The sequence below is a fragment of the Bison bison genome, unplaced genomic scaffold (assembly GCF_000754665.1).
Source record: "Bison bison bison isolate TAMUID 2011002044 unplaced genomic scaffold, Bison_UMD1.0 scf7180017864066, whole genome shotgun sequence".
Lineage (NCBI taxonomy): Eukaryota > Metazoa > Chordata > Mammalia > Artiodactyla > Bovidae > Bison > Bison bison.
Window position 1 is genome coordinate 4,655,393 of NW_011494638.1, and position 15,395 is coordinate 4,670,787.

Genomic DNA, 15,395 nt, shown 5'->3' on the forward strand with positions numbered 1-15,395 from the left:
TTTTTTGATGGGTTCATCAACGGACCTTAAACAACTGAAAAAAAAATGAATCAGTAAACAGGTCAACAGACAAAAATTACCCAAACTGAAACACTTAAAAAAAGAAAAAAAAAAAAGTATGGGGGGAGGTGAGGTGGGAGACTAGAACAGGGCATTTAAGAACAGGAATTAACGTCAAATGGTATAACATGTGTGAAATTGAAACCCCAGAAGTAGAAGATACAGGACAGGGCAGAGAATACTAATCAGGATGAATGTCAAAAAAAATAGATAAACATATAAACAAACAAATGAACAAACCAGACTTAAGACACATCTTGTTCAAACTGATAAAAACTAAAGACAAAGACAAAAAACCTTGAGGGTAACCAAAGAAAATCATACTTACATACCCGTATAGAAACAAAGACAAAAATTATAGTAAGACATCTCATCAGAAAATATATAAGCCAAGAGACAATAAATGATGTCTGTAAACTGCTGAAAGAAAACAGTAAATCCAGAATTCTATACTCATCAAAAATTTATTTTCAAAAATGAAAAACAAAAGATTTTTTTGAAGGAAAAAAGCATGGAATAAATAATTACCAGTAGATCTGCAACATGAGATATTTCAAATGAAGTTTAGGCAAAAGGAATGTGATACCAGACAGAAACCAATAACTACATAATGAAAGAGCAAGCCCTAGAAATGGTAAGAATAAAGGTGAATACAAAAATTGTTTAAGTATTTAATTGCTTTAAAAAAGACTATTTAAAACAAAAATAGTAACACTGTATTGTCTTTGTAACCAGATTAAAAGTAAAATATATGATAACATTAGAAACAAGAACAGCACATAAAATATCGACATCAAGAATAAAAGAGATTATCATTGCAGACCCAACAGACATCAAAATAATAAGGGACTACTAGAAACATTTGTATACATATAAATTCATAATAGATAAAATGTACCAATTCCTCAAAAACACAAACCAGTAACCAAGAAATCATATATCTAGTAAAGACATTTATTTGTAGCTAAAAATCTATCAAACAAAAGAAAACTTTCTGTAAAAGACAGCCACATGGGAGAAGGCTGGTACTGCCTAGGTTTCACTTATTTACTCTACAACATAGAAATGCTACTCAAAAAATAAATGCTGAACCTACCTTGCTTCACTTTTACTCAGAAAGAGACAAGCTATATTATGCAATATTTTAAGAACTGACATCAAGAAAGCAACTACAAAAGCAAAATTATTTCTACACTCATACATTAGACTGCCCAGTTTTGTTGTTGTTTAGTTGTTAAGTCATGTCCCATTCTTTTGTTACCCCGTGAACTGTAGCCCAGCCAGTCTCTTCTGCTCATGGCATTTCCCAGGCAAGAGTACCGGCGTGGGTTGCTGTTTCCTTGACAGGGAATTGTCCCAACCCAGAGATGGAACCTATGTCTCCTGAAGTACAGGTGGATTCTTTACCACTGAGCCACCAGAGAAGCCCAGACTGCCCAGTAAAAAATTTATATGATAACTCTGAGTGTTATATTCAGATTGCCTTTTTAAGATAGCTAAAATGTATTCAAAATATTTCTATATTAAAAATTATTTAAATCTTGAGTCTCAGAAAATAGAATTTCCTAAAAAGATTTTCCAATCTGTCAAATATGTGATATTTTAATGATTTCAGAATTTTTAAGTCATAAAATTATCTCCATTACTTACTAATTGAAATAAATAACAAGCATGTGAAACGTAATAATGTCTTTGTCAAAATAAACCACTTTATAATTTTACTGAGTTAGATATTTTTTAATGAAAACAAAAATCTCAATTATTTTTCTTTTTGATAACATGACAATAATTCCTAGGGATGTACACACACTGAATTGAAGTTTTATAAATCACACCAACAATACTTTCAATTGTATAAATCTTTAAGAGGTAGGAAATACAACATAATTTACCTCAGACACAGATTCTTGTTCCTTTGTGGGAGCTTCATTTTTTAATCTTGAAAACAAAATAAGTATTGAGCGTTTAATTTTATGTTTATAATATAGAAACAAGAAACAAATTTTTTGCATGCCTAAAATAATTTAAATGTAGATCCATATTAATGTACATTTATACTATAACAGTAAATTACCTCTATAATAAATACTTTAAGGGAAAAACAAAATGCACAAGAATAAATAGTAGGTTCAATATATGTTCTAAATAAATGAATACAGATAAATATTTCCTTCTCTAAAAACAAGAGCACTTAAGAAATGTTCTCCATGTTAAGTACAAATTCAAAAAAAGACATAACACATTAGCTATGTGACAAAAAGACATTACTCTTTAAAAAATGAAAGCAAGTTTATATGTCTAATATATATAACATGTATCAGTATTTACTACTAAAGGACTCAAAAAGTGAGAGAAAATAAATATTTTATCTATTAATAAAGTTTGAAATAGTAATGTGTCATTTCAATATATGTTACAACTAACTAACTTTAGAGGTAGTAAAATTACAGAAATAATTTAGAATTTTGAAGGATGCATTCTCTTAAAAATTCATAAGCATAGCTCAAATATTAAATATAAATTTGTAAACTTTTATTTCTAAAAAAATACTAACTGTAACATTACAATATTAATAAAGGCACATGTCATCTATAAAATCTTTTTAATATCAATTTAACATAAAAACTAGCTTTGTTTTAAATTGCTGATAACTATTTGATGATATATTGAACAATTTTAGTCTGAGTATGTAGAATGTCCACCTGATCAGAAATGTTATTAATAAACAGTTAAGTGATTCATAACTTAATAAAGGCTTAAACTGTACTTAAGGATTAACATATTCAACATAAGCAACAACTATACTGACTTAAATTTCATGGACAAAAATGAAGACATCGGAGAAGGAAACGGCACCCCACTCCAGTACTCTTGCCTGGAAATTCCCATGGACGGAGGAGCCTGGTAGGCTGCAGTCCATGGGGTCGCTAGGAGTCGGACACGACTGAGCGACTTCACTTTGACTTTTCACTTTCATGCATTGGAGGAGGAAATGGCAACCCACTCCAGTGTTCTTGCCTGGAGAATCCCATGGACAGAGGAGCCTGGTGGGCTGCCATCTATGGGGTCGCACAGAGTCGGACACGACTGAAGCGACTTAGCAGCAGCAGCAGTAGGACAGACATTATCAACCATCCTAAAAGCTAATCCCATAGTTATTTAACGAAATATGGAGTTGGCAAACACCCCTCCTTGTCCATTCTCCAAGGGCACATTAAAAAAACTAGGTTTATAGATGCTATTTTTCTAGATATTAATAACTAAGCAAAATTACTTAAGCACATTTTAGTTATTACATGAAGATGTAAATAATTTAAAACAGGACAAGTCCTTTTAGTTGAAGTACTATATGGCAGTGTTTACAGTAATTTTCAACTAATTCTGCTAAAAAAAATCTAAATGAATAAAATTTGCACAAAAAAGTGACAAAATACATAAATGTCTATCATTTCCAGGTTAAAGGTTTTGTAATTCTCTCAGGTATTTAATTGTGAACAAGAGTATTCATACAGGTGAAATAATATAACTATTGGTTATAAAATAAGTTTAAAAATATTTCATAAAAGAATTCTCCTTTTCAGCTTATTACTGGAAATGTTATCAAAGACTGATCTCAAATTCTTGCAAAAGAAACATTACCATGCTAATCATTTTCACATATAGCTATTCTAATAAACTGATTTTATGCAGCAATTAAAATGAAAGCTATTAAGCATGTGTTACTATTATTGTTGGTATTTCAACTGGGGAAACTGAATTTTCTTAATATCTCTGCAAAGGAGGTTGGTGACAGGTTTTTATTACTCTTCATTTTACTGGCTAAGAAACTGGTAGATGAGAATAAAATAAATTATTGAAATAACTAGCAATAAGAGGCTTATGTTCCCAATCTTGTTTTGTGGCTTTAACCATACTGGTATTCTGCTTAAGGGACAGAATTGTAATAACCAGTGAAAATATTAGAAAAACAAATCTAAAAAATTAGAAAAAGCACACTACATGAAATTTCATTGAATTACAAAATTCATCATTAAAATGTACACCACAATCTTGTAAGTACAAAAGCATACTTGAGATCAATAAATTTTTAAACAACTACTAATACATCACTAACATTTTGAAAAGAAAAAATGTTCTTACCTTTAATCTTACTCATTAAAGATGCCTGCTGAAATAGTCATCATTTGAGATATTCAATTGCTTGGTAGAAGACAGTGAAATTTGCTAAGCTCAAAGTTCTGAGCTAATGACCTGCCATTAGATAATTACACTTTTCACCTGTGAATTCTGCAATATTTTAAAATAAATTTTGCATAGCATTCAAAACAAACACTATTTAAGATTCCAATGTTAAGGAAACAGAAGGACTGGTCATCATGGATTTCAATAACTACCACTAGAGATCAAGATTGTAAATGATTTTTCTTTGCTATGTAAACCTACTTTCCCCCTTAAAGTTCAAAATTAAATAAATGTCCCTACTTGCAATTTTTCTGCAGATGACATGACCAATCCAAAGTTACAGGTAAATTACATCACTGTGTTCATTTGAGGTTTCATTCACTATAAACATACCATGAAGTAGAGGGAAGTGTTATAAGGGGGGAAATGCTTGTAATCATTTCTGTCAGACCACATTCTTTTCTTCTAACACCACTTAAAAGTCAAAAATTTTACTACTGATTTTTAAAATGTAATCTTTAAAAATATTTATAAGCAACTAAAAAAGCTGAAAGGAGGTTTACAACAAGCCAGTAGTAAAGTCAACCAGTTCTCAAGACCTTCCACTTACATATTCACACTAACCATCCACAAATAAAACACCCAGTGCACCATTCTCATAGTTCATTCTGAGAGGTGTTAACAGATGTGTGGAAAGGATGATCTAAACATTTACCAGGTCGCACATACATCAGGTACTGTGCTAAGAGTTTCAATTCAAAGTTGTCAAGGAAATGCACTGAAGCGAATGTTTACAGAACTGTGAAGTGTTCAAAAGGAGAGACATCTATATTGTGGCTATACAAAGGACTGAGACATTATGAAGGGGAAAGATGCAAGAAAGCAGTGAAGATACTACAGTGAACGTGGTTTTGCAGCAGGAGGTGAGGCTAGCAAAGCAGGGAAAGGCAAGTCAAAGCAGAGAAAAAACAAAGGAATATGACAAGACGATGATGATATAATACTGAGTGACCTCATGACTAGAAGGTAGGGAACAAGAAAGAGTAGTCAATGATGCAACTGAAGAAATAGCAAGGACTACTTTAGGAAAGGTCTTGAGTGTCACAGTAAAGTGTGCTAAGAACTTCATTCTAAAGTTAATAAGAAAGTATGATCAGATTTGTGCATCAGAAAAAGAAAAAGGCAGTATCAGAAGAGGATAAGCTCCAGTCAAGGAGCCCAGATAAGAGACATTTAATGACTGAATAAAGAACAACAAAGTGGCTAAGCTGTTTTTTGTTTTTGTTTTTAATGAAAACATGGGATGTAGTTTTTGACTCAAAAAAAAAATAATGGTTAGACACACAAAGTTGTCAATGAAAAAGCCACAGAAATTGGGAAGTCACACAGCATCTCAACTGGGCTTCCCTGGTGGCTGTAAGTAAAGAATCTGCCTGCAATGCAGGAGACCTGGGTTTGATCTCTGGGTTGGGAAGATCCCCTGAAGGGACTGGCAACCCACTCCAGTACTTTTGCCTGGAGAATCCCCATGGACAGAGGAGCCTAGCGGGCTGCATTCCATGGGGTCTCAAAAGAGTCAGATGTGACTGAGTGACTAAGCACAGCACGGCATACCACAACTACAAATAGTTTAAAGTCACTGGCACTCCTAATGCTTGCTTACTCAGATATGATCAGGCAAGAATACTGGAGTGGGTTGTCATTCCCTTCTCAAGGGGATCTTCCTGACCCAGGGAATGAACGTGGGTCTCTGGCATTGCAGGCAGATTCTTTACCGTCTGAGCTACCAAAGAATCCAGTCTTACTAAAGAGACTAATTTATGCCTAATTTGTTTGCTGAAATGTCCTACTGTCCATGTATCATAGAAATACTACTCTAAGATTGGGAAGCTAGATTTAGATTCTGATTCCAATGTTACAACTGTACCAGTTGTTGCCTACCCTTCTGGGGAAACAAAGGGCCTTCACTTTGAAGCTCAAGCCCATCCATACACTCATGGAGAGTAAACAAGGCAGGAAAGTACATTTGGAACCACAAGCACAATCAGGGAAGCAATAGGCTATAGTACTTTTTAGTTTAGTCTCTCAACACAGACGACCATAATTTAAATTGAGGCTCTTAACAGCTATGTGACTTTGGGCAAATGACTTAACCTGTATCTCAGCTGTCTCATCCATAAAATTGGGACAAGAACAGTGTATATCTCACTGGTTTGTGAGAATTAAACAAATAAATGTAAAAGACACAGTGTATGTACTTAATGTTAGCTATTATTACAACCATGGGTTGAGGTCAGGAATCAATCTTACTGTCTAGAATTTGAGTGTGCTACACAGGCTCTTCAAGTTTTTTACCTAAATATCTTCTATATTTTGAGATTCTTCTGCCATACTTCCCCCTTCCTCAAACAAAATATATTAGGTATTCATTTTCATTGCTCATTCATCAATTTACTCTAGTATGAAATTATCTACCCTTTTCTAAAGACATGGGTATGATTTGGTCACCAGGGAAGATAAGAGTAAAAAATCATTTCAGGTGGACAGAGGAAAGAACCAGGTAAAGACAAAGAATTAAGAAAAACAAAATACTTTTTGTAATAACATGAAGCAAAAGATAAGACCCTCAGTGGAGGCAGATTCTAATACCTATTTGGGCTATAATTTTACTTCATTTTTTAAGAATTTTATGACAATATTGAATTAGGCCCTGAATACTTATAATGCATATACAAACTATCCTCAGAATCAGGAAACTGAAAAAATGGTAGTAAACACAGAAACACTGATAGAAGTCGGTAGAGTTTGCCCTAAATGAAGGATGACACCAAATCTCATTTATCTTTCCCTTTCAATGGGTCTCCCATCATTTCCTGATTAACAGCTATCACAGGCAGAAGTCTGAAATGCCAGAAACCACTGTGTTTTGATACACAGCTTCTACTTACTAACTTGCAATTATATACCAGGGGCAAGTATATTGTATCCACTTTGAAAAGGAAACCCAACTTTACAGTTACTAAAGATCTGATTTGAGACAGTAATGAGATAATAACATCCATGGTAGGATAAAATAATCTAAGGGTATGACCCTTTATTATCTCCAATCCCAGTTATATTTCAAAAGCTTAGAGAAAGAAAAAAGCCCAAAATAAATTCTGTGTATCTCATAGATGAAATCAGTTTTTTTCCCCTGCTAAACTAAATATATGAAATATGACACTGACAATTTTGAACATTTAAAATGCCTAGTGACTTGGATTATGATCAATAATTCCTCCAAGTAAGTTCAGAACTTCAGAGGAAAATAATGCAATGACTCTTTACAAATTCAATGGAAATAAAGTTAGTAGAAGTAAACATTTTTTAACAGATATATTATTTTCAAATATAAAACTTATTTTTAAAAGGGTGCCATTCTGCTTCTAAAAGTACTATCTGTTTGCATTTATGAAAGTTAATGACACTGGTTTAGCTGACAACAGTATAATAAAACGATATTTCTCTTTGGAACAAGTCCTATTCTCTTCTGGTACAGCATTTCACAAAAATCATATAATGATATATATACATGTATTGGGGGTTTAACTAATTATGAAATCAGTTTACTGTGTGGCCCTGTGAAGATGTGGATTCCGTGTCTCCATTTCCGATTGCCTATCCTGCAGTTATTCTGGTGGCATGAACTATATCTTTTTCATGTTTCAAATTCCAGCACTTGACAAAGAGTCTTGCACACTGAAGGCAGGGAATCAATGTTTGGTATCAATGAATATGTGAATAATAATATCTATATTATACTATGAAAGAGCCATGTAGTTACCACTGATGTTAAATATAAAGTTTAGTAGCCAGAAATACGAGAAATTCAGTTTCAAGGAAAGTCAGCTTTATGTTTCCATTTTTCCTAGTACTCTTTATATTAGGGGAATTTAATCAAATATAAAACATTTTAATCTATAAAACACATTTTACCTCTTTCAAATCCTCAAAATAATCATGTACAGATTATTTACATGATGAATAAACTGAACTTGAACATGAAATGAGAGAGCTTGAACTTGAATTATATAACTTGAACATGAAGTGAGACAGCTGGGTTTTGAACTCTGATATTTTGACTCCGGTCAGTGCCTTTACATTATACTCTGCTTAGAACACAACTGGAAGTCATTGAGAGAACTAAAACAACTTTGATAGTCACTTCAAATTGTGGCTTTTAGGACATTTATTTCAGTCAATAAACACACACTTTGGCTAAATAGCCAAGTTTTCCAAGCTTGATTTATTACGGCCTTACTATGGATTCTTATGCTCTGAAGACTGCTAAAGAGAAAATCCTATTCTCAACTTTTTGTCAAGAAAACAAATGTTGCAAAATTTAAAATTTTACTTCCAATCTATGTTATAATTAATCTGTCTTGGTAGATATATAGAAGAAGATGAAGAAAGGGAAAAATACAATAGGAGATTAACACATAGAAAAGGGCAATTCCATGATTGAGTTACAATGTCACATATGAGAAAAGTAGGTTTATAAAAATATTTCAAAGGTCTACAAAAGGAGGAGCCCCTTTACTATTGATAGCTAGCATAGTTACACATTTTCATAAACTTAGTAATACTAGGTAAGTAACCAAGATGATTCAAAATGATTAATAATTAATAAAAGGTTTTCTTTAAAAAAGAGCTTCTATAAGCTCAAAAAAAAAAAAAAAGCTGTCCTTTTAAACAGAGATTACATACTAGTTTACAACAAGGGTGTTTGTTGTTTCACAGTCTTTAGACAGGAAAAGTCAGAAGTACAATCAAATTCTAAAATTTGAGAATTATATAAAGCGCAAGTGAACACTGCAATAAATGCCATCCATCCAGCAGTTTGGAGGAATATACTCCAAGATCCGTGAACTATCAACCCAAATTACAAATAACTGTACAGATGGATTGCTACTGAAACTCTCAATAATGAGATTTCACTGATACGCAGTTCCCAGTCTCCTGAAAGTAGTAGCTGTAATAACATTATTAACAGCAGTAACAGCTGGAGCAGCAGCAGGAACAGCAGTAACTAGAAGTGGTAATAGCACCAGCAGCAGTAGAGCAACAATGGCACCAAGAGCATGCATTTATTGAATGATTACTTTTAGTCAGGATAGTGCCAAATAATTTTAATTATTTAAATAATTTAAATTAATAATTTAATGTCCACAGATTATCTCTATTTCTTATAGCCACCCTGCAAGACTGTTACATAAATTTCACAAATAAGGAAGATAAAGTGAAGTAATTTTCACAAGGCTACAGAGCTGGTTAGATACACAACTAGGATTTAAACCCAGAGCTGCCTTATTTCAAATCTGTACTACTTTCTCAACACTATACAGAAGTAAGGATAAAGATACCTTTCAGTGTGGAAGATTAAAAACAGTAGGTTCCTACACTTCAATAAATGATATAGAAAAAGAGAAGCATAATAGCTTCTCCATGTTTGTAGAGGAAGGTAAGCTCTTCCAGGTGGATAAGTACCAAAGAGATTAGAGTGAGGCTCTACAAGGATCTCAAAACCAGCAAGGGAGGCTGAAAATATGAAATGAACTATATAGTGTGGCAGTATAATTTAGGGGAAACTAAGACAGGTGAACCTAGGAGCATTCATAACCATTCCTTAAAAAATACAAGTTTATTGAGCTTTAGACACTAAAAATCTAATGTTATAACTAATACATGATTCAGATGACTGGCTCTTAAGAAATATTTACTGGGTTAGGTACACTTAATATAAATGATTTGTGAAAATGGTATGAGGAGTTAGAATGAAAAGCAGGCTGAAGATTAGGATAATTCTATCTGAATAAAATGCAGACAGGTGAAATCATGAAAAGTCGTAAGAAGAAGATAAATTTACACTTACATAGTGCTGCTTCCTATGTGCCAATCATTTTCTAAATACCATATATATATATTAACTCACTTAATTCCCTCTACAGTTTATGAACAGGTAGTTGTTTATATGTATTTTACAAATGGGAAATGAGGCACAGGAATCTGTAACCTACCCAAAGTCACACATGTTGTGATAAACAGCAGGGTAGGAACTCCAAACTAGGCAACCAACTGCAGAGCCTGTGCTTACTATACCATACTGTACCTTTAAGGGTCTGAGAGGGTTTAAAATGAAGCTGGGTTTCAAATCATCTAATCTTTCTGTCAAAGAAGACCTCCTGAGGCTGTTTAAATAGGAAGTAAAACTTTACTACATAGGAAACTCCTTAACAGATAATATAAAAGGCTGAAAATAAGTCTCAAGAAAAGTAGGTGAGTGGGTAGACTGATAAGCTAAGCATAAAGAGTTACAGATAGAAGCCAGAAATAAATGATAAGATTCTTAAGCTTCTTAGTGTTAAATCATGTAAAGTAACCATACTCTCCAACAAAAAAAAATCCCTTACTGTTGTAATCAGAGGCAGAATAAACTATTAACTGGTCTCTGTTATGCAGTTAATAGATTTTACAAACATAATAAGGAGGTTATCATTTTTCTGATAAAATTTCTAAAAATATGAAAATGTATATTGCTAGCATCTATTTACAAACTCTATCTTACAAATGATTCATAACCTAAGTGAAATGTCTAGAAACCCATCTTGGGCAACACCCTACACAGCTGCTTTTTATTTCCCAGTTCATAAAATCTGAAGGACTCCAGATGAGTATTCCACACACTATTCCAAGGAGATTAAGAAGTTCATAATTATTCAAAGAAAAAAATTCTAAGGTCAAATAAATATTTCTCTTAGGGGGCCTCCCTGGTAGCTCAGACAGTAAAGAATCTGCCCACAGCGCGGGAGACCTGGGTTCAATCCCTGGGTTGAGAAGATCCCCTGGAGGAGGAATTGGCAAACCACTCCAGTACTACTGCCTGGAGAATTCCATGGACAGAGGAGCCTGGAAGGCTACAGTTCATCAGACACGAATGAGCAACTAACACTTTCACTTCATTTTTTCACTTTAGACATTCACAAGCCACATACAGCATGAAAAATTCCATGTCAAAGAATCAGTTTAACTTTAACTTGCATTGCTTAAATTTATTTGACCATGGAAAATTTCCCCCCAACTTAATAAATTATGGACATTAGTTCTACAGTACAGAACTTGGGAAAAACTGACCTAATTACTTTCTTTAATATAAGTGTAAGAGAACTACTTTTATAAGAGTACATGAAGGAGTTAAATGTGCTAAGGAATAACATGAACATTTAATTTTCTCAAGGTCACAGAGTCCCTATTTCTGCTAATGGGAATAAGGATACATAGTAGCATTCTAAATTCATCTCATCATAAGAACAAATAACGGAATGTAAGAATAACCAATATTGAAAAACAGAATCTCAGAACTCTGGAACAATCAGCACTCACATTTTACAAACAGGGTAACTGAGGGTCTCAAAATAGCAATGGACTTAACCTCAGCCAATTTCACGTTTTATTTAATGGTAACCAAAAGCACACATGCATGCAATGGTAATTTCTGATCAGGTGAATAAAATAGTCAGAATAACCTGATAGCAAGGCGGGATTAGGCTCAAGATAAAACTTGTTAGCACAAAATTAAAATTTGACCAACTGCCTATAATGAACACGTTTTTGTACTAACTGCCTAAGGTGTTTTATTTGAACCATTTTTTTTAAATGAAGTTATCCGTGATAGAACTTTAAGAACTTAAACTTGAAGAAAATGAATCTGATATTATAAGATACAGTCCTATGGAAGAACACAAATCGGTACTCCCACATCATTATACCAAGAATACAATTTCTCATATTTTTTTTAACTATAGCCAAGGTAGAACAAATATACATAAATGAAAAAGGAACTTAAGTTAAAAATGTAAAGTTTGTTTCTGGGGAAAATTTAAAAATTTTTTAAAAAACTGAGTAGAATAGAGGGTGAAATGACAAAACCTCCTAGAGACAAGTAAGGAAACAAAGCATTAACGCCAAATCCACCTACTAAGAGGCCATTTTCAGAGCTTTTGAAAAATTATTCATTTACAGTAAAAATTAGTTTGGAAATTTTAAATTAATGGGTTCAAATTTTCTATCATTAATAGCAAGAAGCACATTACAGAATAAGTAGTCATCTAAATTGGCTTCAAATCTGTTTCAAAATAAAACTGAAGAAGTTCTGATTTTACAGTAAAAAACATGATTGAGTCACACTTTCAGAGCCTGCCTAACCCTTATGACAAATAAGATCATAAAAGGTACTTTGTGTGTCTTTAAAATTCAGTAAACTAGTATAATATAAAGAAATGACCTTTCAGTTGTGCTGGGGAAAAAAAATGCAAGATTCACTAAGTAGATACAGCTCTCAGTGTGCAGGCCAAGTAATAGGACTTCCATGAAACAACAAAAGCAGTGCTATTTATATGATTAAATCTATACCTTTTATCTGAAATCCTTTATTAGTAAATAATTCCTGAGGCACTTAAACAATATAATTTTTATTAAAAGAAAATAATACCATCAAAACTGTTCATTAGAGCTATAGTCCATGTAAGTAAAATAAACAAAAGTCAAATTTTTGAAATATATTTATGTAGAAATACATTTTATATATGATAGAAACAAATGGATTATTGGCCTCCATAGTTTTTAATATTAACATTACCAGATGAACTATTAAAATGGCTAAATAGATATTATGTATTAGATGTACAAATATATAACTTTAAAACGTGTTTTAAGGTCTGGAAGAAGAGGTGTTGTCAATTCTTTATACCTTAGAATTCACAATTATTAAGACAATATTAATAATAATAATTCTGAAATAAGAAAGAACATATTATAATGTTTAATGGTCTGAACAACATCCAAATTAAATTAAAAAGCTATAAATAAGCAGCTATAGGAAATCTGTAGAGAATTCCAGGGGATATTTTGAAGTTCTTAACAAAACAAAGCAAACACTGAACAACATTTTTAAAGAAAAGAATATAAAAATAGACATCAATAAATTTGGAGAACATAAAACCAATCTATTAAAATTAAAATTAATTTTTTTAAAATAAAAAATTTGATAATTGATATTGCTGAAAAACTATAAACTTACTCCTGGGTAATATATTTTAAATAACAATAAAAGCAAGTAAAATTTTGGAACATAATTGTAGAGACCTGTTGTTCCAAGGACATGAAAATAAGCATTTCCTAATAACCAGAGCTTTTGTACTCCTTGGATGTAGTCATGCTAGAGAAAGATTAAAGGGCAGCAGCCAAAATGACTAAACTTCAACCACAACGTTGAAGCACAGATTTTATTTTTTGGCCAGAAGTGACCCACAAGCTTAAGATCAAGAGCCAAAGCCCCCAGTGGGAAGCTATGCTCAACTGGTGGGCCTTGAGACCATCACTGGCTATATCAGCATCAGCCTTATGGAAGGCCAGCCATGAAGGATGGGAGTCTTCCCAAGATCGGATTTCCTGAGACCACAACCTAGAGCAGGCCCCACAGTCAAATTAGTCACATTCCTTGGAAAGAGAGAACAGGCATCAGTTGTGTTCATCGAAGGGGGACACTGTCCAGGTGTACCCTGGACATTTTTTGAAATCTCTGGGCTGCTTCTCCATCTGAAAAATAAGAAAAATAGCACAATGACAGACAACGAATGAGGAAAAGACAATCGTCCGGCCTAAAAACTTAAGATTTATAAGAAATTACAAAAGCAGACAAAACAGACAAAAAGACAGACAGCCATATCTTTTGGAACGTATTATTCTGAAGACAAGTACAGCAGAGAAAAACACAAATTATTTTAAGCAAAGAAATGACCAAAGCAACAAAAGTTATTTTTGGAGAGAGCCAACTGGAGAAAAAAAGAAAAAATGAATGTTAAGATATGTCAACCTGACACAAAGATAAGGTGGAATAAGAACCTAGTCCCATTTGAAGCTGAAAAGAGCTGAATAATGAGAGCTAATGTCATGAACTTGGCTGCTTAACTGCCTTTGTGTAAGAAAACATCTCAGAACTTTGAACTTAGGAAATTCCAACTTGTCTTGCACCAGGTCACGAGCTCCAAAGAGCAGGAACCTATTTCAACAAGCAGCTTTAAAAAAAAAAACAAAATACTTTAATATTTTTCATTTCTATTAATGATACGTTTAAAAATGCAGTAGTGCTAAAATCCATCAAAGTAAAATGCACTGAATAAAAATTAAACTTACTCAGAAAGATGTTCAGAAGTTGGGATACAAACAGAAACTGAAATTAGAAGAAAAGTTTTATATTTAAAACAGCATATGAAATATGATGAGTGAGAAAAACGATTTAGTAAAGAGAACATACTGTGGCTGACCAAAAATACTAGAATAAATAGCAAAAATCTGAAGTAACACAATTATATATACATACCTTTCTCTATTACAACTTGACAAGCATGAGTTTCATGTTGACTTAAGTGTGTAGCCATATTATCTAAGCCAGAAACATCAGTTAGGAAATCACAATTAAGGCACACTAGAGTAATGCCCCTATAAAAAACAAAGCAAATAGTATAAAAGAAAACATTTTTATCTTTTATGAAAACCTACATACCAGCTCAATGAATAGTTTTTCACGATTTGCTCTTTGTGTCATAACGATCACTCCAATTTTTGTTATATAAACCTGACAGAACTGAAATGATTCTTTAGAAAATGGCATGAAAGTGTCTGTCACTCTTCATATTCAAATTATACTACCATTTACTGACAGAAAGTATTTTCGTTTTATAAACTTTTCTCCCTCATACCAGTTACTAATAGCTAAAAAGTCGAGACCTACAGTCTAGTCTTGGTTGCACTAACATGTGTCACTTTGACAAGTCACAATCTATCTGTGCCTATGTGTGTGTTAGTTGCTCAGTCATGTCCAACCCTTTGCAACCCCATGGGACTATAGCCCGTCAGGCTTCTCCGTCCATGGAATTCTCCAGGCAAGAATGAATACTGGAGTGGGTTGCCACTTCCTTCTCCATGGGTTCTTCCTGACCTAGGGATTGAATCCCAGTTTCCCGCATTAGCAAGCATATTTTTTACCATCTAAAACACCAGGGAAGCCTGTGCCCATCTTCAAAACAAAAGTATAGTATATATAAATGTACAATATA

General features: G+C 33.1%; 1 protein-coding gene across 8 annotated transcripts in view; it reads right to left on the bottom strand.

The window, feature by feature from the left end:
• Positions 1–15,395, bottom strand: part of ZNF280D (zinc finger protein 280D) — a 120,616-nt gene that overhangs the window by 22,586 nt on the left and 82,635 nt on the right. For 5 of the 8 annotated variants that reach the window (XM_010836793.1, XM_010836792.1, XM_010836794.1 and 2 more), the window contains 3 exons: positions 14,660–14,778; positions 14,473–14,509; positions 1,953–1,998 (listed from right to left, as the gene is read on the bottom strand). In XM_010836793.1, coding sequence (XP_010835095.1) covers positions 1,953–1,998; positions 14,473–14,509; positions 14,660–14,778 — 202 coding nt within the window. The other 3 variants (XM_010836796.1, XM_010836798.1, XM_010836797.1) reach the window with 3 other exon arrangements.